At 42.3% G+C, this 25,034-nt stretch overlaps 1 protein-coding gene across 2 annotated transcripts; it reads right to left on the bottom strand.

The window, feature by feature from the left end:
- Positions 1-906: 906 nt before the first annotated feature.
- DDX19A (DEAD-box helicase 19A) lies at positions 907-23,798 on the bottom strand. Of its 2 annotated transcripts, XM_004431825.3 has the most exons (12): positions 23,647-23,798; positions 21,028-21,076; positions 17,806-17,856; positions 16,597-16,732; positions 13,897-13,989; positions 12,096-12,198; positions 11,583-11,697; positions 6,542-6,719; positions 5,915-6,152; positions 4,277-4,439; positions 3,622-3,813; positions 907-3,182 (listed from the first exon to the last, which is right to left on the bottom strand). In XM_004431825.3, the coding sequence occupies exons 1-12, from the start codon at positions 23,701-23,703 to the stop codon at positions 3,121-3,123; spliced, it is 1,437 nt and encodes a 478-aa protein (XP_004431882.1). In that variant the 5' UTR covers positions 23,704-23,798; the 3' UTR covers positions 907-3,120. The 2 variants fall into 2 exon arrangements, with proteins under 2 accessions (XP_004431882.1, XP_087276073.1); XM_087419947.1 differs by lacking the exons at positions 17,806-17,856; positions 21,028-21,076; positions 23,647-23,798 and adding an exon at positions 16,000-16,060.
- Between the last annotated feature and the right edge of the window lie 1,236 nt (positions 23,799-25,034).

Raw genomic sequence — 25,034 nt, 5'->3', positions numbered from 1 at the left:
AACCAGGCCTGCTGACATTTTGGGGCTCCTGTCCCTCAGTGATCTGGGTACATCATAGACCAGGCAGGCAGAGTCAACTAACTGTGTCAGTTACCAGTTGCAAGGGCCACGGGTCCAAGTCCTGCTGCCTTTCTGGGCCTGAGTCTAAATAAACGTCTCATGTCCAGCCGGGGTGCTGGCGAAGTTCCAGTCCAGCTCCCTCCCAGCAGCGAGCCTGGCTTTGGTTCCGGTCCTGTGGACAGTGCTCTACTCCACAGGATATAACAGCCTATAGCTACTCTGTTTCTGGACTGGAGCCCAACAAGCTTTTGGCTTCAGCCCTGCTCGCCACTTTGCATTTTTGCTTCATTGCCTGTCCACAGAAATATTCATCTTGTTTTTGGGTTAGACAGTGTTTTCTGTTTTCTAGTTTTACCTTTTCTCTATCATGGTTGTGTTTTTGGCTCAGAGTGGGCATCACTTAACTGGAATGCTGGCACCCCACGGCATCCTCCATCTCCTTCCCTCCCACCCTCCTCACTTCCTATGCCCTGCCTGTCTCCTTTAAGGGCACCCACCTCACACTGCCTCCCCTCCTCCCCCACCTCACCTGTCTCCTGCCTTTCTGGAACATTGCTCTCCCTCTGGCCTCCAACCTCTTCTCAGAACCCCTCCCCCACCTCCAGCTGTGACTTGCCTCTGCCCCTCACACACACATACACACACACACCTGCAGTCACTCACTCTCCGTGCTGGGCTTCACCCACATGGACATTCAGTTGTTCACTTTCACCCGCTCCCATCTGGACCCTTTGTGTTCTCACCAGTTCAGTCTTGTGACTCTGGCCCACATGCCCACAGCTCTGCCACCAGCTCACCCTGAGGTAAACATAATTGCTAACAGCAAAGGAGCAGGGCAAAACAACATTTTAAGACCTACAAGAATTTAGAAAATTTACTGCCCAAGAATTGCTGCTACAGGAAACACGAGTACATTTATAATACTGGGATGAGGAAAGCTTTTTTGGCCATGACATGAAATTCAGATTTCTTAAAATAAAAATGAAATCTAACATTAAAATTAAACTTTTGTGTTAATATTAAGAAAAAATGTAAAGACAAACTAGGAAAACATCCATCACTCAAGACAAAGTCTAATTTCTGTAAAATAGAAAGATGGCTAAAAGTCATTAAGGATTGACAATTCAATTGTAAAATGGTGAGACAAGAATGGGCAGCTCCCCAAAAGAGAAAATACAAACATCTAATAAACCAAAAATTTGCCAAACCTCAGTAAATACAAAGCAAAAAAAGCAACGATGTAATCTGTTTTTGCTACACAGACTGTCAAAGTTTCAAAAATGGATAATATAGAAGGTTGGCAAGCAGGTAAGAAAACAGGTATTTTTTTGTGTGTGTGTGTGAGGAAGATTGGCTCTGAGCTAACATCTGTGCCCAATGTCCTCTATTTTGCATATGGGACGCCGTCACACATGGCTTGATGAGCGGTGCATCGGTCTGCACCCAGGATTTGAACCTGTGAACCCCAGGCCGCTGAAGCAGAGCATGCAAACTTAACCACTATGCCACCGGGCCGGTCCCAAGAATAGGTATTTTTGTATCACTGCAAAAACATACATTGGTAAAAACTTTTTGGCAGGCTCAATTGGCAGTATATTAAAATTTTAAATGTCCCCTCTCTCTGACCCAACAACTCTGCTTCCAGGAACATCCTAGAGCAAGTCTGAGCAGGGTACAGAGATGAGCGAGGATAGTCACTGTGGTGCTGTGGGCAACACAACACAGTGGAAACCCCGTGTGCCTTCAGTAGAGGAGCCATGAAATAAACGCTGGGGGAGCTACACTCAGGAACACACCACTGTCCAGAGTGAGGTAGATCTGTGTGTGCTGGACATTGTCAACATGTCCAAGATATTCTATTCACAATAGTGTGATTAGAATGTTCACTTTTTGTAAAAGAAAAGTGAGTTGATATATGCAAACAAAAGGTAATAATATATTGGAACGTTCACCAAGCCACCAGCAACAGTGATCTCAGACAGGCGGGGACAGACAGCACTTTTACTTTACACACATCTTTTTTTAATGAGCATATATTAGTCTAGTAAGCAGAAAAATACAAATAAAAACAAATCATGATTAATTAGTAAAGCGTTTCATAATTATTTTAAGGTTTCTTAGCATAATGAATGATGGGTATAGCTCTAATTTATCAGTCCTTATGAACAGCATAATCAGAGTATTCACTTGGTCATAACTCAGCAGAGTGTGACACTCCATGATAAGAACAAGCTCACTCGGTCAGGCGTGTGTCAGAAGATTGCCGGTGTCTCCTGGCTGCCATGACGGACTACTGCTGCCTGAGCAGACAGAGCAACTGCAAGGAGGAGAAGGCCAGCCCAGATCCTGGAAGGATTCATCTAGCCAGACCAATCTCTCTGAAGAGGCCGGGATTCACAGACTTCTGTGTTTCTCTCCAAATCTGAGGTTTATAAAAGTAGCCAAGATGCTCACTTAGGGAGAAACGGGGATATCCTCCGCCACAGAGAACAGAGGTAAAAGAAATCAGCTGGAACGTCTCTGGATTTTACGATAAGCAGGGTGGCCCCAAGGGCAAGAGAAACATTTGTGACAGGTCTCTGTGAAGGGACAGAGAAGGGGGGCAGCTCACAGGCCTCTCTGCTGCCGCTGCCCAGGCTCCGTCCATGTGGCGGGGCTCACACCCCCATGCCACCTGGGCCTCTCTCAAGCTCTACCTCTACCTCGATTATTTCTCCAGGGGCTGGAGGCTGGGCCCAGCACCCCTAGCCAGAAAACAGGCAGGGGACCCTGGGGCCAGTGAATACCAGCAACAATCAGATTATTATAAAGTTGAGGAATCCGTGGCTTGAAAAAGGGGGAAAGGGACTAAATTTCCCAAAATGCAAAAATTTCCTTCTACTTTTCCCCATCATTTTCACAATTTTTGTCAAGTCCAAATGTAATTTAAAATGAGGTAGGTAGTTTCTCTCTACTCGTGCCTTCGTCTTTGTGGTGACTGTCGAGGCCTGTGTCAGGAAAGCACTAGTCTCCCGTGCAGGGGGAGCGCCCAGGGCCAGCACCAGTGACTGGCGGAGCTTCTCAGTTGGCTATTTTCTCAATCTCATCCAAATCATCCGTGTCCAACCTTTCTATTTTCTTATCTAGGGGGAAAAAGAGAGAATTCAGAGAGAGATCAACATGGGATTACTGTGGAGACACACACCTAGGGAAGGCTCAGCACAGCAGGGAGAGAGGAAACACAGGTCTCTGCCCCACCTAGGGACGTGCCCTGCCTCTGGCCACAGCCATCCTTCAATTAACTGCAAAGGCTTCTGATGCCTGAGCAAGGGACACTGACAGCAACAGTCAGAGCCTCAGGCCCCTTCAGCTGGCCAAGGGGGAGCTGTCACTCGAGTCCCTGAGCCCTGAACTCTCCAGGTGTGCTCTACGGGAACTTCCATATTGTAGGGAAGGAAAGGAATGTGGATAGAGACAAAGGCCTCTCTCGGGGCCACAGGAAAACCCACCCTTCCCCAGTCCCCCCTTGGACTTGCCCCTGAAAGGAAAGGGCCCTGGCAGGAGACGCTCCCAGGGACTCACTAAAATGCTCCTGGATTCTGTTCAGGATGTTCATGCTGTGCTTGCTGTCGACCATGTTCACTGCCAGGCCCCTCTTGCCAAAGCGGCCGGTGCGCCCGATCCGGTGCAGGTAGGTCTCGTTGTCCGGGTTCCCATCCTTGTCCACGGGAAGGTCAAAGTTGATGACGACAGACACCTGTTCAACATCGATACCTGTGTGAAGGAGAGTGCAGAGGAGTAAGGACAGGAGACAAAATCTTTGTTGCCCATAGTCAAGCCAATGTATACCAACTTTGGGTGGAAGGAAGACTCTGGGATGGGCCAGCTCTGGGATTTGGGAATAAGAACCCAGAGGAAAAAAAGAGAACTTTGGCAGGTGCTAACCAAATTATAAAATCAGTAAGAGAGCCTCTGCTAGATACAAGTATCTAGAGAGGCAGCTAAAACCTCACTGGGTGCCCCAAGAGGAGCAGGCGCCATTCTAAACCAGTCAGATGCCTGTATGTTTCCTTCCACCAAGTCGGGACTCCTGGCCTCTATGAAAGTTCTTATCTGCTCAGGGAATCCAGTCTCTCCTAGAAAAGAATGTCACCCTCACTGATCGCCCCCAAACCATCTGAGCTTCGTGACTCCTGCTACCCCGAGCCTGGCAGACCAGGGCACATTCTCTGCTCACCGCGGGCACACACGTTGGTGGTCACCAGAACCTTCTCTTTGCCCTCTCGGAAGCGCTCAATCACCGCAGCCCTCTGCTCCACCATCATTTCACCACTCAGCAGGGCCACCTGGTGGCCTTCTTTTGAGAGCTCTGCTGCCAGCCAACTAGCTGTTTTGCGGGTCTGGAAGGAAGAAAACATTTGAGAAATGAAGTTACCTAAAGAGAGTTTTTTTTTTTTTTTTCTTGTGAGGAAGATCAGCCCTGAGCTAACATCCATGCCCATCTTCCTCTACTTTATATGGGACGCCGTCACAGCATGGCTTGACAAGCGGTGTGTCGGTGCGCGCCTGGGATCCAAACCCACGAACCCTGGGTTGCTGAAGTGGAACGCGTGCACTTAACCGCTTGTGCCATAAAGACTATTTTTGATCTTGAAGATTCTACCTGAAACTTAGCATCTAAGGGTTAAATTTCCTAAAAATTGGTAACCTGATGTGGTGTACCAGGAAGTAACAATGTCACCTGGGTAGTAATCTTACAAAAATATTTAACCTGAATATAATCATGAGGGGGAAAATATGAGAGAAATTCTAAAAGACCACTCACTAGCCTGGACTCTTCAAGGTGTCCATGTCATGTCAGGCAAAAACCAAAGGTGGGGAAACTCTTCTAGATTAAGGGAGTCTCAAGAGACATGACCACTAAATGCAACAAGCGATCCTTGACTGGCTCTTAGGTTTAACAACAGCAACCAAAAGCAATAAAGAACATTTTTGGCACAAGTCGATAAATTGGAATATGGAGCCTATATGAGATAATATTATTGTGTCATTGTTAAAGGTGTGATAATGGTATTGTTGTTACACAGGAGCAGGTCTCATTCTTAGGAACTATTAGGGGTAAAGTGTCATGATGTCTACAACTAACTTTAAAATGATTCAGCAAAAAGTACAGACATGTCACACACATGAGGATATGGATAAGGCAAATGTGGCTTGATGCTGATAGTAGGTGACAGGCATAGTTGTTCATTTTATTTTTTTCATCTTTTCTATAGGTTTGAAAGTTTCAGTCCTACAGTTCAATGAAGTTGGAGGGAGATGCTACTCTAAAAAAAAATTCAAAAATTACAGAAACAAGTCTTCCAGTAACAGAGTATGACTTGTCTTATTCTCACATCCCCTAACAGTATTTTGCAGTTTTATTCAGAAATCTTAAATATTTATTCCAAAAAAATTTTTTTTGGCCATTATAAATGAGATCTAGCCTTCCATTTTCTAAGTGCTTGCTATTTGAGACTAGAAAACTACTTATTTTATATTAATTTTATAATCAACCATCTTCTTTAGTTTCTTATTTTTCCTACAAATATCAGTTAATTCTCTTGGGTTTCCTAATATTCTATCACCTATAAATAATATAAAGTTCAGCTGGTTCCATGATCAGGCTATGTATCTCAGGATACTACTGTTACTACCACTTAAGAATTGTCTCTTACATCTCCACAAACCATTTCCTTTCTGGCCACACTTTGGGAACCTATCCTGGTCTTCCTCAGCACTGAGGTGGGGCTGGCTGACAGGGAGGGGACAGGGCAACAGCCTCCAGTGGAGCTCCTCCCCCAGCAGGCTTGTAGTTGCTGCTGCTGTGACTCACATGGCAGAAGATCATGGCTTGAGCAATGGTGATGGCCCCGTAGAGGTTACACAAGGCCTGGAACTTCTCGTCTCTGTTATTGCAAAGGACGTAATACTGCTTGATGGTGTCCAATGTCTCCTCCTCACGCTTCAGTTTGATAATGTTTGGATCTGGGACCACTTTCTGGGCAAATTTCCATACGGAGTCTTCAAAGGTGGCAGAGAAAAGCAGCATCTGGCAGTTTCTGGGCAGCATCCTACAAGGGAAGGCCCAAGTATTTGGCATGACCCCAAGTTTTTTACTGGAAGGAACAAAAGCATAGCCTTCCCAGGCTTGGATGGTCTATATCCCCAGGAAGGTGGCAAAGTAGGGGAGGAGACTTGCAGGGAGGAGGCAGGAGCAGGGATGGGGGTGGTGTTAGATTCCCCAAATCTCCTTCCTCAACCCTAAATCTCCTTCCTCAACCCATGGTCAGTGCTGACATGGAAATGGCCCACCAAACAAATGATTCTGAAGGTTCTGAGGCAAAGAACCCAGCAGGAGAGAGAAGAGGAGTTGGAAACAGCAGGAAGAGACGCAGAGAACAGGAAGATTTTACTTGCAGATCAAGAGGCTGAGAAGTTCCTCTTGGCTCAGAGTTCTTACCTCTGGATGCGGATGCTCTGATCTTGGTGGCCCTGAGTAGCTATCATCACGTCAGCCTCATCCAGAACAAACACCTTGATCTTCTTGGGGTCAATGAACTTGAGCTTGGCACACCAGTCCAGGACAGTCCCAGGGGTGCCAATGACAATGTGCTCACTGATCTTCTGACCTCTTTCCACTGTGGAGACAAGATGTTTTCTGTGGGTACTTCCATAGCAAAGTCAGCTCTGGAAATCAAAGCTGTGCCCATCCTTCCAGAGTTAGTAGAACAAATTAATTCCAGATTTCAAAACACACGAGTGTTATCCTAACGTCTTGGATTCTTCTACTGTTAAGTGGGCATAATGACACTTACCTCACTGCATTGTGGCCAGGATTAAATCCTACACAGTGAACCTTCAATGAGTATTAGGTTCCCTTTTCCTATTTTCTCTTATAATTCAAGCTCATCCAACCCTTTCTCTTTATCATTAGTCTTATTCTTTTCATACCATCCATTCACTCACGGTTCACTTATTTCCTCCTAAATTGGTAGTTCTGAGTCCTAAGATCCTGGCCCAATGATTTTTTGCTTTGTTATCTTGTATCTAGATATTCTAATTGTGTTTTTCACAATTGTACACAGTTTTTCTAAGTACAAATTCTCTTTGATTTAAAAAACACCACATTACTCTCAAACTACAGCTGGTTGGAGTTGAAACTGATAGAACCATCTATCAAAATGCATTCAGTCTTTGACCAAAACTTCCACTATTGGGGATTAATCGTGTAGATATATTAATATGTGTGAAATAACATATATGCAAGGATATGCATGCATTAAAGAGTAACTAATTAAGCAAAATATGATACACCCAATGAATGACACCAATAAAAGTATAAAAACTGAGTAGCAACTGATAAGGAACAATCTGCAAAATACATTGTTAAATGTGGGGAAAAAGCTGCAGAGTAGTTTATATACCAAAAGGGGCAAAAAAGAATCCATATATGTACATTTTTGTGTGAGTGTACACACATTATGTATTTACACACATACACACACATTACTTGCCTGTAGCTGCACAGAATATCTCTAGTAGAATACATGATAAACTGGTTAGTACTGGTTGCCTTTAAGAAAGAGAACTAGGTGGTTGGGGGTATGAGAGAGAGAAAAGTTTCTACCATATACCCTTTTCAATTATGAAACGTGAATGTTTTAACTATTTTAAAAATAAATAGGGCCGGCCCTGTGGCTTGGCGGTTAAGTGCACGCGCTCTGCTACTGGCGGCCTGGGTTTGGATCCTGGGTGCGCACTGACGCACTGCTTCTCCGGCCATGCTGAGGCCGCGTCCCACATACAGCAACTAGAAGGATGTGCAACTATGACGTACAACTATCTACTGGGGATTTGGGGAAAAAAAAGAAAAAAAAGAAAAATAAAAAATAAATAAATAAAAATAAATAAAATTTAAAATTTGAGGAGAAAGGGCCTTTTGTTAGGAATCCATCAACTATCCATTGGAAAAGTTTTAAACTAACTCTTAAAAATATTGTAGTTCCCAATGTCCACTGCCCATCGATCAAAATTGAACCTTTAAAAAATGATGCATTATGGGCCGGCCCCGTGGCTTAGCAGTTAAGTGCGCGTGCTCCACTACTGGTGGCCCTGGTTCAGATCCCGGGCGCGCACCGATGCACCGCTTCTCCGGCCATGCTGAGGCCGCGTCCCACATACAGCAACTAGAAGGATGTGCAACTATGACATACAACTATCTACTGGCACTTTGGGGCAAAAAAAGGAGGAGGATTGGCAATAGCTGTTAGCTCAGAGCTGGTCTTCCCCAGCAAAAAGAGGAGGATTAGCATGGATGTTAGCTCAGGGCTGATCTTCCTCACAAAAAAACCAAAATAATACATTAAATGCAGTTAATATATTAATCCTTAGCACTAACAGTGAAGTCCCATATTATTACAAAACAATCTAGAAAAGATATATGTTGTCACAAGATTCTGGTACACTTCACTTAAGTGTACCCATCAATTTGAGATGTCAAATAAACACACACAAAAATATCCAACCTAATAATTTCCGGATAAAGTGCTTTTGCTGCATGCTGAAGCACAATGGTTTTCTCCAGGAAAAGCTCTTTTGTGATTGTGTGGTGAGAAGAACTAGCCATTTTTGTTTGCTGACTGACAAACTATAGATATTCAAGTTGGGAATTTGATATACACTTTCCTGAAAATGAACAAAGAAAGCCTGTCTCTTCAATAAAAACAGGGGCCGGCCCCGTGGCGTAGCGGTTAAGCGCGCTCGCTCCACTGCTGGCGGCTTGGGTTCAGATCCCGGGCCCCCACTGATGCACCACTTGTCAGGCCGTGCTGTGGCAGTGTCCCATATAAGTGGAGACAGATGGGCACAGATGTTAGCCCAGGGCCAGTCTTCCTCAGCAAAAAGAGGAGGATTGGCATGGATGTTAGCTCAGGGCTGACTTTCCTTACAAAAAAATAAATAAAAAAAAATAAAAACAACCAACTGTATTTGCCGCCATGATAACATTTAAGCTTTCAAGAGAAAATTAGAATTAGCCTGGATTTGTCTTGAGAGCGGAGATGTGTTTCCTGGAGGCAGCATATTGTTGGGTCTTGTTTTTTAATCCATCCCACCACTCCGTGTCGTTTGATTGGAGAGTTCAGTCCCTTTACATTTAGGGTATTAGTGATGTATGGGGGCTTGTTGTTGTTATTTTATCACACTTTTTCCAGTTCTTTTGCATTTCTTTTATTTCTCATCCCGTGTGTTTCGGACTACCAATTCAGTTTGGTAGTTCTGTATGGGAGTTCTCTTAATTTTCTCTTTCTTCATCGTGTGTGATTCTATTCTGATTATTTGGTTAGTGGTTACCATGAGGTTTGTATAAAAAAATCTCATGGATGTGACAGTCCATTTTTTGATGGCCTGTTATTCCCAAAATGATGGCCTGTTATTCCCTTAGACTAAGTTGATTCGATCCCTTAGCTCTTCCCCTTCTAAGTTATTGTTGTCACATCTTATTCCTTCTTGTGTTGTGAATTCGTGTTTAACATGATGCTTGGTGCTTACCTTCCCTTGATCTTTGGTTTTATAATTAAGTGTCTGCTAATTGGGCCGGCCCCGTGGCTTAGCGGTTAAGTGTGCGCGCTCCGCTGCTGGCAGCCTGGGTTCAGATCCTGAGCGCACACCGACACACTGCTTCTCCAGCCATGCTGAGGCCGCGTCCCACATACAGCAACTAGAAGGATGTGCAGCTATGACATACAACTATCTACTGGGGCTTTGGGGGGAAAATATATAAATAAATAAAATCTTAAAAAGAAAAAAAAAAGGGTTTGCTAATCTATTTTTTTTTTTGTGAGGAAGATCGGCCCTGAGCTAACATCTGCCAATCCTCCTTTTTTTGCTGAGGAAGACTGGCCCTGGGCCAACATCCATGCCCATCTTCCTCCACTTTATATGGGACGCCGCCACAGCATGGCTTGCCAAGCGGTGCGTCGGTGCATGCCCAGGATCCGAACCGGCGAACCCTGGGCCGCCGCAGCGGAGCACGCGCACTTAACCGCTTGCGCCACCAGACCAGCCCCTGCTAATCTGTTTTGGTAGAGGAAAAATCAGAATTAGATTTTGGAAAACTTGTATGTGCCACTGTTAAGTTTGAGAGTTTCTTGATGTGTATAAACTCCTCCAATGAGTTTGGTAGTGATATTAATGCAGGAAATTTTAGATTTTTGTATAACAAAACGTGTCAATGTTTGGAAGATCAGTATAACTCAGTTAAGACAGTATTTTCCAAATGACGAAGGCATGATGTTAAAAAATTATTCTTGGGCAAAAGATGCATTCAAAATGAGAGACCAAGGGATTTTAATGTAACAGTATGAAAAGTTCATTGATATGATTGCAGATACCACAGTGCAACTTGTAACTAATTACCACTTGTTACGCTTTGGTGTAGCATCAAAAAAAGAATATGTAAAATTATCTGAAAGGCCAGATTTTTTTCATTTTCTTCAAAGAGAACAACATTTCACAACAGATTAAATACATGAGCAGATATGAGAAAGATTTGCAAAAACATAAAACAGTGTCATTCTTACTCCTTTTAGGAATAGTTATTTTTCATAAAAATATATTATTTATATTAACACATAATGGGTTTACTACTGTTACGTTAAGTGAATGTGTAAGTACTTTAAAGAGTTCTCAATTTTAGCCCTTCTAATATGGCAAATATCAATAGATATAACCCATAAAAACAAAAACGCTTTGGGGTCCTCAATAACGTTTAAGAGTAATAAGAGAATGCTGAGACCAAAAAGTTCAAGAACCGCTGCTTTAGACAATTATGCACTGCTGGGTCAAAGGGCTCGCTCTCTTCAGTTTTTCCAAGCAATGCCAAACTGTTTCCAAAAGTGACTGTACAAACGTACACTCCCTGCCAGAAGTGGATGAGCATTCTAGGTCTTCCACGTCTTCACCAACACTTGGTATTGTCAGACTTCATTTCTGCCCATCTGAGAGGTGTAGAGTGGTTTCCACTTACATTTGCCTGATGACTAATGAGGCTCATCATCTGTTCATGTTTACTGGCCATCTGAGCTCCTTCTTTTGTGAGGCACCTGTTCATGGGGCCTCTTTTGTCCACTTTCTGATTAGTCTGCTTGCTTTTCTCTTACTGATTTGTAGTTTTATATATTCTGATAACTTTCTAATGACCTACTTTCTCATGAATCATTTAAAACCTGCCCCTCCTCCCCATTTTAACCCATACTCGCCACATTACATTCTGCAGTACACATGGAAGAAAGACTTGGTGGAAGGATTTCTGACTTTGATAAGACCAGGTGAACTGCACATGCTCTTAGTTTACTCTTCAAGTATTTAAATAGATTTGCTAAAAGCAATGCAGTTGGGCTATCAGGTCTGACTGAACCAGAAAGTTGAGTATCATCATCACATCTTCAAAATTCAAACACCCAGCCACCCTCACAACTCAGGTCTCACCTCTTTATACTCACATTTATTGCCTCGAACGGCATAAGCAAGCTTTAGTTCTGGATGAAATTTGCCCATCTGCTCAATCACTTTTCCTGTTTGAAGCGCCAACTCATACGTTGGGGAGAGGCACAGACACTGACAGAGAGATCATAAAGGATGAGTTCAGGAGAGCCTTTTAGTAACAGACAACAGGCTCGAAAGCAACAAGGATGCTGGTGTTATCATCACTTGAATAGTGCAGGGAACCACATCCTCTTCAACCAGGCCCACCTTTCAGTTGTACACTGAAGCCTTCTGTAGCGAGCCCTGGCTGGGTGGGTGTCTGCGGAAGCCACTATTTAAGGTTGCTGCTGCTTCCAGATGAATTCTACCCAGGTCAGGGCCTGATGTGCTAACCTGCTCCGCCTGAGCCACAGTCTGAAGCATCAGAAATGTTCAGACGCCTCCGGGGCACCCTTGTTAATCTCCCACCAGATGGCGCTGCTTTTCCCAGGGCCGGCAGGCCAGGGACCCCAGGATTCCCCAGCCCTCACCTGGGGGTATCTCTCTGCTGGTTGCACGCGGCTGAGCATGGCCAGGACAAAGGCAGCTGTTTTACCAGTACCAGACTGAGACTGGGCAATCAGGTTCTGTGGGCTGGATCAAGGAAGAACAGAGATGAAAATAATATTAGTTAAACACAATCAAGTATCCAAATGTTCTTTCTCAGTGACAGGAATATGGATTTTCCCCCTTTATGCTTATATTATTCAGGTTTTCCGCATTGAGCACAATGATAAATTTTTTATATGTTGTTAAAACATTGCTTAAATATTTAGAGAAATAATCTTTGTTTTAGATGGGTCCACATCAAGAAATCCTCATTCTAGACTCCAGCACAGCTACAGGGCCCTAGTTTTGTACCCCAAGGGCCCCATGGAAGTTAAGAGTACAGAGTAAGATCTGTGCCCAGACAAATCCCCAAGGACATTTTCTGCTGAGCCATGTGTCTCCAGGTCTCGGCTCCTTCTGTGTGTTCCCTTTTCCTGTCTTTATGGAAAATGCAAGATACCAAGTTAGATGCTTCAGAGTGAACTTGCACATTTTACTTCATGTAAACCATTGTCATAGAAATAGGTGGCATTTTGTCATTAAAAAAGAAAAATAATAAGAGTTGAACAAAACAAGTTACTACATAATGATACCATTTATCTAAAGTTTAAAAATATGTAAACTACTACTCTTTAAATTCTTAGGGACACAAAGATATATAGTAAAAGTACAAAGAAATGTGAGAGAATGATGACCCATTTCAGGATGAAGCTTACTTCGGCAGGGGAGGGGGATAAGAAAGGAGAGGGGTACACAGGGGCTTCAACTGTCAGCTAGATTAATGATGGCTTTACAAGATTAATGATGGCTTATTTCTTGACAGGATAGTTACAGATGTTCTTGGTATTGCTCTTGACACCTTTTTACAGGTCTCAAAAATTTCAAAATAGGGGCCAGCCCAGTGACGTAGCGGTTAAGTTCGCGCGCTCCGCTTCAGCAGCCCTGGGTTCACCAGTTTGGATCCTAGGTGCGGACCTACGCACCGCTCATAAAGCCATGCTGAAGCGGCGTCCCACATAGAGCAACTAGAAGGATGTACAACCATGACATACAACTATCTACCAGGGCTTTGGGGAGAAAAAAGAAAAAAAGGAAGAAGATTGGCAACAGATGTTAGCCCAGGGCCAATCTTCCTCAAAACAAAAAAAGAGAAATAAACTTAAAAAAAAATTCAAAAGAATTTTTCAAAACCCAATTTTTAAAATTGCATAGGGCCGGCCCCGTGGCTTAGCAGTTAAGTGCATGTGCTCCGCTACTGGCGGCCCGAGTTCGGATCCCGGGCGCACACCGACACACCACTTCTCCAGCCATCCTAAGGCTGCGTCCCACATACAGCAACTAGAAGGATGTGCAACTATAACATACAACTATCTACTGGGGCTTTGGGGAAAAAAAGGAGGAGGATTGGCAATAGATGTTAGCTCAGAGCTGGTCTTCCTCAGCAAAAAGAGGAGGATTAGCAAGGATGTTAGCTCAGGGCTGATCTTCCTCACAAAAAAATAAATAAATAAAAAATAAAATTGCAGAGAATGACAGCACTAACTTTACCAGTTTTTACTGTTAAGTAGGAAAGGCAGAAACTGTACCAAATTCCATCTGACTCTCTCTGCACTTGCCCAAGTTGTTTCCTTGAAGAAACATCTTGCCCCAAATGCCCCATCTTGTTCTCAGGAACACTACAGCTGTTAGTGGAAGACATTAAACTAAATTCTGAAGAGGCGCATCCAGGGTCTGCATACTCACGGCTCAGCGAGCATCATGGGTAACGCGTTCTCCTGTATCTTGGATGGTCGATTGAAGCCCATGGCATAGACTCCCTGGAGAAGCTGTGGTTTCCTAGGAGGCCAGAGAGAGAAAGGATGGATTCCTAGTTGTTGAAACTATTTTAAAGGCCTAGAATTTTATCTTTCCCTATATCCAGCAAAGAATAATGCTTCCTATCTCTATCAGACACCTTTTCCTATGCCTTAAAAAAAACACTATCTAAAACTAAACCAAATCACCACCTTTCCCTACTAAATCTTAATCTGCAACCATTAAACAATTCATAAAATACAGACCAGTTTCCTTTCTTGGAGAAATTCATGCTCAGCAGACTCACAAATATGTTGGCCTTGGAAGACAAGTGTTCCCTGGATACCGCAAGAGTGGTATTTGTTAATTCATAGTATAAAATAGATCACAAAAGACATATCTAAAAATAAACACTGCTTACTATACTGTTAAGATACAGAAGTCCCTTTAGAGAATGAGATTTCAGTTTTAATCTCTCAGTACAGATGTTAAATTGAACCAGAATCATTTTGTGTTCCATCATCCTTCCAAAGCCAGCTGTGCAAAAACTTGGGACAATAAGAGGTAAAATTGATTCAGCCAGTTTCTAGCAGCTGATCAAAAGTAAACAGATAGGGGGGTTAGTTAACATACTGAACTTTATAAATGCTGAGATTTACTTGTTACATCCAGTCAAAATCAAGACTAGAAAAGCACCGACTTCTTATATAAGCAGCTGCACAACAAACAGCAATTCAAGTTGCTCTTCCACTGCATTGGCAGTAAGTCTCTGCTACTCTAAATTGACAGGATGCTCAACAAAGATCAGATTGCTTCTGAAGAAAAGTCAAACCAAGTCAAGACTGCTGTCCTCTAAGCCTTCCTTGGAGTTTAACAGGCTCCCTAAAAGGCAAATTATTCTGGTACATGTTGGTTCTCAGACAGAAAGAACTTTGAAACCCTAACCTTTGGTGTCTTCCGTTTGGAAGGCTGTTCAGCTCAGCAGATTCTGATTTAGTTGCCAAAGAAACAAAGTCACTACCGAATGAAGATTCAAGTGATCCAAGAGCTTCCGATGGCTCATTATTTTTCTTTACCTTTGCAGATTGATTAAAATATTTTAAGTACAAAACAGACCAAGTACATCAGGTGACCTAGGCTTCGTTCTTTGTTTCCTTTGGCTATCAACAACGAAATCAGAGAGAACTTCCCTTTTCAAATAAGACAATTCATCACTGGTTGACCTGAGAGCTCAAGTCCTTTCAATGAAAGGAATTTTAAAAAACTATTGATACTCAGAAAAGCAAACTATCAGTTCAGGAAACAACAGAGCACATCTAGCTGCCCTGATACAGTTTATAAACAAAAGCAAAGATGACAGATTTACTAAATGAAGCCCTTAAAAGAGGAAATACACATAGAAAAGTATAATTTCCTAAAAACATTAAAAAAAAAAAAAGGCCACACCTTAAAAAACTTGTACTTAGCTATTACTTCACTAACAACTTGATTTGGTTCTAGTTAGCTCTCGTATTTTAAGTCTCTTACTCTGAAGCAGCGGTAACAGTTGGCAGGAATGTGGCCACTATTTGCCCACAGTGAGCATACTATAGATTTTGCTGAACAAAGGCAAAGAATCCATTTATTCCACCATGTTCTTATTCACCAGCTACTTTCTGCCTATGATTTGGGTCCTGGCAGGCAGCAAGAACAAGTAGTTATGTCTTGTGTTACTCATATCACCCAACACAGTGGCATGTACATAAACCAATGATCCACAGACACCTCTTTACTAACTTACTGAAGAAAACAAAAAACATAGTATGCCTTTTCATAATTCCCTGCCATTAAAATAACAACATATTAGAAGTCATTCTTAGCACAATGCCATAAATGTGCTCCCTTAAGGCTCAGTTCTGGGTTCTGGATTTTTTTTTGTTATTTCTGGAATGTTGAAAGCTGCTTTCCACTGTAGGTACTGGGAATCCTGCACAGGCTCTTTTGACAGATTTTATAAAAGCAGATAGACTGTTGTTAAAACCGTAAACCCTATAGTCTAACAAAAGGGCTTACCTAATAAGAAATGTTCCTGACATCCAGAAATCACCTGTCAGCCAATATTTTATTGAAAGTTCTAAGAGCATAAAAGAAAAAAGACTTTCAGCTATGATGAATAAATTTGTGGCATTTAAAAATCCCTACCAAGGGCCAGCCCCGTGGCTTTGCGGTTAAGTGCGCACGCTCCGCTACTGGTGGCCCGGGTTCCGATCCCGGGCGCGCACCGACGCACCGCTTCTCCGGCCATGCTGAGGCCGCATCCCACGTACAGCAACTGGAAGGATGTGCAACTATGACATACAACTATCTACCGGGGCTTTGGGGGGGGGGGGGGGAAAGAAAGCCTGCAGAAAAACCAAAATATTAAAAAAAAAAAATTCCCTACCAAGAGGAGGAGACCTGGGTAGCCAAGAGACAAGGGTGGGAGGGAGACCACCATTGTAAACTTTTTCATACTCTTTGACTTTTGAATCATGTGAATTATACAGTCAAAGAAGTAAATACATTAAGATTTTTAAGAATAAAAGTAAAATTCCCAAGAATTTCTGAGATGCTAAGTTTTATAAGGAAGGGACTGGCAAGGAACAGCCATTCAAAGGAACGAATACTCACAGCCGAAGCTCCTCAAAGGACTTCACTGAGTAGAGGGGGGAGTTTGGATCCCGCTGCAGGACTTCCACTTGGTTTGTGTTATCGACAAGGTTGCTTCTGATCAGCTTATTAAGTAAGGACTGGGCAGCCCTGTCCTCTGTCAGGAAGAAACCAGTAGATTTTCTTCATACTCATGTGGCAAACCCCACGCTCATGAAATCTCTCTCCCTGTCTCTGCACCAGCACGTGGGCAGCCAATCATGGTTGCAGAAAAACACAATCACACTGATAGGTCTCACTTTCAATTCTTGACCACTAGACTCAACTGGGCTGAGCTTCCCAGCAAGTCTTTATGTTTCTATACTCCACTCATTCACTCTTCATCTCCTCACACCTCCATCCATACCTTCTCTTCTCTTCTCAAACTTCTAATTCCTCCACATTCTCACACGCCTGAAGACCTTGCTACTAACTTCACTGGGAAGTAAAAGTAATCAGAAGCACTTCCACACACTGCCATGACACACCTACACACCCACCTGCATTTGTGCCCACATTCTCCACCTTCCCTCCTGTAACTACGGATGAACAGCCTGTGCTCCTCAGGCTAACCCCTTGACTTGTGCGATAGGTCCCATCCTTTCTTGCCTACGAGGATACTTCTCCTGGCACTGACCCTCTCTTGCATTATCAGTTTCCCCCTCCACTAGGTCATTCCCACCGGCATGTGAACACGTTTTAACATCTCTCATCATAAATCTTCCTCCTTTACCCCACATCCACATCCAGTTATTGCCCTATTTCCTCTTTAGGGAACATTCCCTAAAAACGCTGTCTGTACTCGTCTCATCTTCCTCCCCTCCCCTTCTCTGTTGAATATACACTGAATAGGTTTTTATATTTAACCTCCCCACCTGACCTCAACAGCCCTTGTTAAGCTCACTAATGACTTCTACACTGCTAAATCAATCAAACAGTCAGTTTTTAGTTCTTCTCTTAATCAAGTTATTAGCTATATTTGACTCCCTACTTTTGAAACACTTCATTCTTCTGGTTTCTGGGACAGCACTCTCTCAGTTCTCCTTTATCTCTCTGACTGCTTCTTCTCAATCTCCTTTGCTGATTCCTCCTCATCTCCTTGATCTTATATCTCAGAGTGCCCCTGGCTCCAGAAAGGCAAGTCCTGGGTCATACTCTGTCTCTTGCTACAGGGTTTCAAAGAGTAGTTACCTTTCTCTTCTTCATCCGTTTTCTCTTCAGTGGCACTGGTTTTGATAACACCTACACAAGAATACAGCTGTCATAATCAGAAAGGCAAATAAACCCACCCAAAAGGTGGGACAATGTAAATACTGAACCTATTTAAGTGATCAAAATGTAAATAGTTGGTATTTCTTTATGTTTAATAGATTTTTATTCCTAAGAAGTTTTTAAGTGCATAAGAAAATTTCAAATTTTTAGAAATTTTGGCTAACTTCAAAGTGATCAGAATATGTCACCTCTGATTTGCTTATCCTAATATAAAATATAGCATTATATTAGCAAACGTAATTAGACATGAGAAAGAAAATAAAAGTATTAAAAATTTAAAGGAAGAGGTAAAATGATCACTGTTTTTTGTTTTTTTGTGAGGAAGATCGGCCCTGAGCTAACATCTGCCAATCCCCCTCTTTCTCTTTTTTCTTGATGAGTCTACCTAGAGTTTTATCAGTTTTTGATCTTTTCAAAGAACCAGCTTTTGGCAGTGTTGATTTTTTTTATTGTTTGTCTTCTATTTAATCAATTTCTACTCTGTATTTTTTCCTTCCACTTACTTTGAGTTAACTTTCCTTTTCTTTTTTATTTTACAGTTCAAAATATTTTCTGTGATCCCTTGTGAAATCACAACTCTTTTTTGCTGAGGAAGGCTGGCCCTGGGCTAACATCCACGCCTGTCTTCCTCCACTTTATATGGGACGCTGCCACAGCATGGCTTGCCAAGCGGTGTGTCAGTGCATGCCTGGGATCTGAACCAGCGAATCCCGGGCCACCGCAGCGGAGCACACGCACTTAACTGCTTGCACCACTGGGCCGGCCCAAAATGATCACTTTTTGTAGAATATATGATGGTAAACTTGCAGGACTAAGAGTATCAACTTAAAAATGACTACAAAATAAAATAACTCAACAAAAAATAAAATAGCTAGGTACAAAATAAACAACCAGAAATCAGTAGCTTTCATAAATACAAAAATGATATAATTGAAAAGATCCTATTTATAATAGCAACTAAAAAGATAAAATACTGCACCTGGAAATACAGTTTAAAAATATGTGAGACTTACATGAAGAAAAACTTTAAAACACTCTTATAATGCAAAGAAGTATAGCTAAAAGGCAATAAAAAAATTAAAATGGAACTCTAAGACATTCAATTACCCCAAAAGAAAGCAGGAAAAGAAAGGCACAACTATGACATACAAGTATCTACTGGGGCTTTGGGGAAAAAAAAGGAGGAGGATTGGCAATAGATGTTAGCTCAGAGCCGGTCTTCCTCAGCAAAAAGAGGAGGATTAGCATGGATGTTAGCTCAGGGCTGATCTTCCTCACCAAAAAAAAAAAAGAATGTATTATGCTGACCCACCATTTTTTACCTATCATATCAGAAAAATTTCAAGTTTTTGACTAAAAATTCTGTGGTGAGGCTATAGGGAAACAGATACTCTCATGCTTTACTGATAGAAATATAAACTGGCATAATATTTATGGAGTGTACCTTGAAAATACTGATAAAAATTGCAAACAAATACACCTTTGACCTAGCAAATCCATTTTGGGGGAATTTATCCTACAAACATATTTGGATACATGTAAAAAGAATTAAGTTCATAGTTATTCCATGAAGCACAGTTTATAACAGCAAAAGAATGTGTCCAACCCAAGTATCTATCAATAGATGACTGGTTAAATAAAATATGGTGTATCAAAACAATGTAATACCATGCAGTTATAAAATAGAGTGGAGAAACTCCAAGCACTGTTATGGAAAGCTTGCCAAGGTATGTTGCTGAATGAAAAAAAGTAAGTTTATTGTGTAAGTAAGTATACTACCCCATCTTTTGGTTAAAAAAAAGAGGGGTTCAATTCCCAGGCACAGATCTACACCACTTGCCTGTCAGTGGCCATGCTGTGGTGGCAGCTCACATAAAAAAAAAGAAAAAAGAAAAAAAGAGGAAGATTGGCAACAGAAGTTACCTCAGGGCCAATCTTCCTTAGGGGAAAAAAAAGAGAAAAATCTGTTTTTGTATTTGCTTTGCAAAAAGAAACTTTGAAAGAATATTAAAAATCCAAATCTAATAACAGTGGTTACCTATGGGATAGGGTGGTGTTATGGGTTGAAATGTGTTCCTCTAAAACTCATATGTTGAAGTCCTAAGCCCTAGAACCTCGGATTGCGACCTTATTTTGAGATAGGGTCACTGGAGATATAATTAGTTAAAATGAGGTCATTAATACATTATGACCAATGCCCTTATAAAAAAGGGGAAATTTGGACACAGACACGCACACAGGGAGAATGCCAGGTGAAGAGATTGGGGTGATGATTCTACAAGCCAAAGAATGCCAAAGATTGCCAGCAAACCACCAGAAGCTAGGGAGAGGCATGGAATAGATTCTTCCTCACAGCCCTCAGAAGGAACCAACCCTGCTGACACCTCGATCTCAAAACTTCTGGCCTCCAGACCTGTGAGACAATACATTTCTATTGTTTACACCACACAGGTAGTGACACTTTGTTATAGCAGCCCTAGAAAACTAATATAGGTGGGGAGGAGGAACTGGATAAATGGTGGTCCGAGATGGGAAGAAGGCCTTTCACTTGTTTATACTTTTTGAGTTTTGAACCCAGATTAACTTTTCAAGAAATTAACTTAAAAAATTTTACAGAAACATTATCAAGTGAATAGTAACAGTACAATCCAAGAGTGATTCTTTTTTTTTTTTTGGAAGATTGGCCCTGAGCTAACATCTGTTGCCAGTCTTCATCTTTTTTTCTTTTTTCTCCCCAAAGCCCCCAGTACATAGTTGTATGTCCTAGTTGTAGGTCCTTCTAGTTCTTCTATGTGGGACGCCGCCTCAGCATGGCTTGATGAGCAGTGAGTAGGTCCACGCCCAGGATCCGATCCAGCGAACCCCAGGCTGCCACAATAGAATGCGTGAACTTAACCGCTGCGCCACCAAGCCGGCCCCCCAGTAGAGATTCTTGATTTTCAGGAGTCAGAGGTTAGATAAAATCTGGAAAACTAACATATCCCCTTCAGCAATGAAACCGAATTTACTGGCTCTCAAATTCAGTGCTGACATTTGCCAAACATTATGCTAAATGAAAGCTACTTTTCACATTGCAGCTAGGAGTGCAGAGCAGAAGAGCATGTGTAGCTTGTATCCAGCTTGTAGTTACTAGTAACTCACCATTGGTATCTGCTTTGACTTTCTCTTCCTTGATCTGCAAATTACTCATCTGAATGGGAATAAAAGGAAACACTTGAGAGCAGAGCCATGTGATAACCTAATACCATGAATTATTTATTAAGCTAATGTACACAAGTCTATACGGTAAAATAAAAACGGGAGGAGGGTCTTCACCAACTATTAGGAAGCAATGTTTTAAAACATTAATTTGCACCAGCCTCCTGATAAGCAGCGTGGTTAGAACCAGACACCACGTATATTTAGGTCTATATTTGTGATATTCATAATATCACACAGCTAGATTAGGGTCACAGGTTTAAAAAGATTTGAAACCAATTCTCAGTAACTGTCTTTTAGGGAGGATCTGATGCTAAACACTAGATTTTAAACTCTGGAGTGCCAGAACCATATCCTTTATAATACTTTTTGATTCATTTGCTGATAACTGCCAGTTTTATACCTCTGACCTGATTCTTCTCCTAAACTCCAGTGCCACATTTCCAAATGCCTGATGGGTACTGTGCAGAAGAGTTAACACAGCAGGCCTGACTGCTCACCTTAGAAAGCTGGCTTTCCTAAGAGAGGCTGGCCCTTGGCTGGCTTCTGGGAACTTAGATTTTGGGAGGGTTCCCACCATTCCCAGAACTGTTGAGGGGTTCACTACGTTTAACCTGTTTGTAAAAATATGTGGTTTATACTAACACCTGCTTTCTTTCCGGGAATCTGGAATTTTCTTACATGCTAGGCAGACCATGACTATGTGACAGGCCCCCTCTAAAAATCCTGAGCATGGAGTCCCTAATGAGCTTCCTTGACAACACTTCACATGTATTGTCGCAATACGTTACTGGAGGACTTAAGCACAAATTAAGCAGAGTGCGTGACTCCACTGGGAAAGGACTCTTGGAAGCTTGTGCCTGGTTTCCTCTGGACTTTGCCTCATGTGCCTTTTCTTCTCGTTAATTTTGCTTTGAATCTTTCATTGTAATAATTCATAGCTGTGAGTACAACTATAAGCTGACTCCTGTCAGTCCTCCTAAGAAATCATCACACCTGACACCTCTTGGGGACTTCCAACATAGTTACTTACTAAAGTGTCTTCCTTATCTCAAATTCAGAACAGCCAAACCGGAACTTGCCATCCTCCATATCAAATCTGCCCTTCCTCCCACTTCCCCAGCACTTTATTAATACCACCTGTGACATCCAGGTTGAAAACATTAACCTTTGCCATTAACTCCCCTCTCTCCTTTTTGCTAAATCCTGCCTGTTATCCGTCCACAATTATCTCTTGAATCCATCCCCTCATCTTCACTTCCACCGCCCAACATAGGCCCTCTATCTCTGGGCTATTAGAGTAACTTCCACACTGATCTCCTTTCCTTTAGATATCACTCCTTCTAATACTTTCTGTTGTCTACAGTCCGATAAATCTAATCAGAACAAATCTTGTCAGTATCCTTCTAAAAAATCCCCAAACTGACTATCCTCTTTAAGTTCTTAAAGTCCAAAGGATACTCCCTATAATATTTTCTATACTGCCCCTATTACAACCCCATAACCTTAAGCTGCAGCAAAAATGAGTTCCGATTCCTGTTCCCTAGGCAAGTCTAGCACTTTTGTGCATTCTCTTCTCCTAAAATGCCTTTTACCTCCATCTCTATTTTAAATGACTCATTCTCGAACATCCAGCTTGAATGTAAACTTCTTCACAAGAAATTTCCCTACTCATAAATGTCCTTTCCCTGCTCAGAGCTCATTTATCACATTATTCTTACCAATTTCACAGTACTACTCACATTTTAGCCTTCCTAACTAGACTCTAAAGGTTGTTCCTGTACTCTACTGGATTTAGCCCATTTCAAATATCTGCTGACAAACTGATCATCTTCCCAAAGCAATAAAGGGTGACTGAAGAAGATATGTAATTTAGACATTAAAAAGTTATATAAGACTTCAGCCTACAACAAAAAAATCTATATTCTTAAAAATCAATAGTCCATTGTCACTAAACAAACCTAAAATTAGATATAAGAACAGAAAGCCACAGTTTACACTATAATCACTTTCCAGTGGAATGAATCTTCATTAATCAAAGAAGAACCAGTATATGAAACTGTCAAATGAAGCTAAATTGTTTCAATGAAAGAATCTGCAGTGTCTCCTGCCAACATCTGCAGTAGTTTGAAACACTAAGCCTAAACCTGAGTCTGTTATTCTGCAATTTGGCTACAAACGGCCAAACATGTTAAGCATGGATCTAAAATATGTTCGAGTAGCACAGAATTATCTAAAACATGAAAAAGAGAATCAGGATCTACATTTGCCTTTCCTTGCAATCCCACTGAGAAGGAGGTGCAATACAGGAAAGACAGCACACATAGCGGGGACAGATTTACCATAGGATGAAAGTCTTTAACAGGCCCAGATGAAGAGAAAAGGCTCGATATCGGCCTGGTTAGCCCTAGGCGCAAATCAGGGCTAAGCGATTCCCCGCGGCAAACCTTAGGGGCATGTGGGCCACGGGCCTGCCCAACCCGAGGAGCTCCCTGGACTCCAAGCAGAGTCGGCTTGGGTCCCCCTCCTGCGTTCTCCCCGCCTGGAGCTAAAGCCACTGACCGACTTGACAGCCGCTTCCTGCTTGTCCACTGCAAGGGCCCACGAATCGGTGGCCATGGTCGCAGGAGAGGTAGGCTGACTCACGAAAAAAACGCAGCGCACAGAGCGCCAAGACGGACCCTCAGGCAGCCGCAGGCACGAGAACGACACTCACGCAGACCGGAAACGGCGGTGCGCGACAGTGACGTCACTTCCTGCCCGGTGCGAGGCGTCACCATTCGGCCCCGCGCCGGGGCTGTTGAAAGGGCTCGCGTGCTCCGCTTGTGCACAAACCCGCCTCTTCGTCAGGCGCAGCCTCAGCGTTCCTTAAAAGTCAGTAAGTTCTACAACGTGAAAGTTGTACCCCTCACTCCATTGCCTTACTTCACACTGAAGTAACCCAAGTTTTATTTTTAAACCTGCCGCGTCTGATAGGAAATGTATGTCTCTGAACTATAAAGCCGTACACAAAGTAAAGTCCCATGAGAATACTATATGATGTCAGTTTCTATTGTTAGGAAGGTGATAGCATGTAAGACAACAGAAACCAAAATAAAACCAAAAGCCGTTAAACCCCCATAATTCCACCACTCCAAAAAAAGAAAAAAGAAAAAAACCACACACACAACAGCGTTTTCCTTTTCTGGGTCCTTCCATTCATTGTCCGTCAGCATCATAGTAGGGGTATTTTACATAGTCCTAAATAAAGATAATACAATTTTATTTTTTTTTTTAAATTTTTTGTTTACTGCAGTAACACTTGTTTATAACATTGTATAAATTTCAGGTGTACATCATTATTCTATTCCTGCATAGATTACATCATGTTCACCACCCAAATACTAATTACAACCCATCACCACACACATGTGCCTAGTTATCCCTTTCACCCTCCTCCCTCTCCCCTTCCCCTCTGGTAACCACCAATCCAATCTCTGTCTCTATGTGTTTGTTTATAGTTGTTATTACCTATTACTTAATGAAGGAAATCATAGGGTATTTGACCTTCTCGCTCTGACTTATTTCACTTTGCATAATACCCTCAATGTCCATCCATGTTGTCACAAATGGCTGGATTTCATCGTTACTTATGGCTGAGTAGTATTCCATTGTGTATATATACCACATCTTCTTTATCCATTTGTCCCTTGATGGGGACTTAGGTAGCTTCCAAGTCTTGGCTATTGTGAATAATGCTGCAATGAACACAGGGGTGCATGTATCTTTATGCATCGGTGTTTTCAAGTTCTTTGGATAAATACCCAGCAGTGGAATAGCTGGATCATATGGTAGTTCTATCCTTGATTTTGTGAGGAATCTCCATACTGTTTTCCATAGTGGCTGCACCAGTTTGCACTCCCACCAGCAGTGTATGAGAGTTCCCTTCTCTCTACATCCTCTCCAACACA

Source organism: Ceratotherium simum, chromosome 30 (assembly GCF_057802395.1).
Source record: "Ceratotherium simum simum isolate JZ-2026a chromosome 30, ASM5780239v1, whole genome shotgun sequence".
Classification (NCBI taxonomy): domain Eukaryota; kingdom Metazoa; phylum Chordata; class Mammalia; order Perissodactyla; family Rhinocerotidae; genus Ceratotherium; species Ceratotherium simum.
This window is presented reverse-complemented; position numbering and strand designations above follow the sequence as displayed.

Coding starts and splice junctions, on each gene's coding strand:
- DDX19A (XM_004431825.3), bottom strand. CDS start 23,703: ATGGCCACCGATTCGTGGGCCCTTGCAGTGGACAAGCAGGAAGCGGCT. Junction 12,199..13,896: donor CCCATGATGCTCGCTGAGCC/GTGAGTATGCAG, acceptor TCCTTGATCCAG/CCCACAGAACCTGATTGCCC. Junction 11,698..12,095: donor CAGCAGAGAGATACCCCCAG/GTGAGGGCTGGG, acceptor TCTCTCTGTCAG/TGTCTGTGCCTCTCCCCAAC.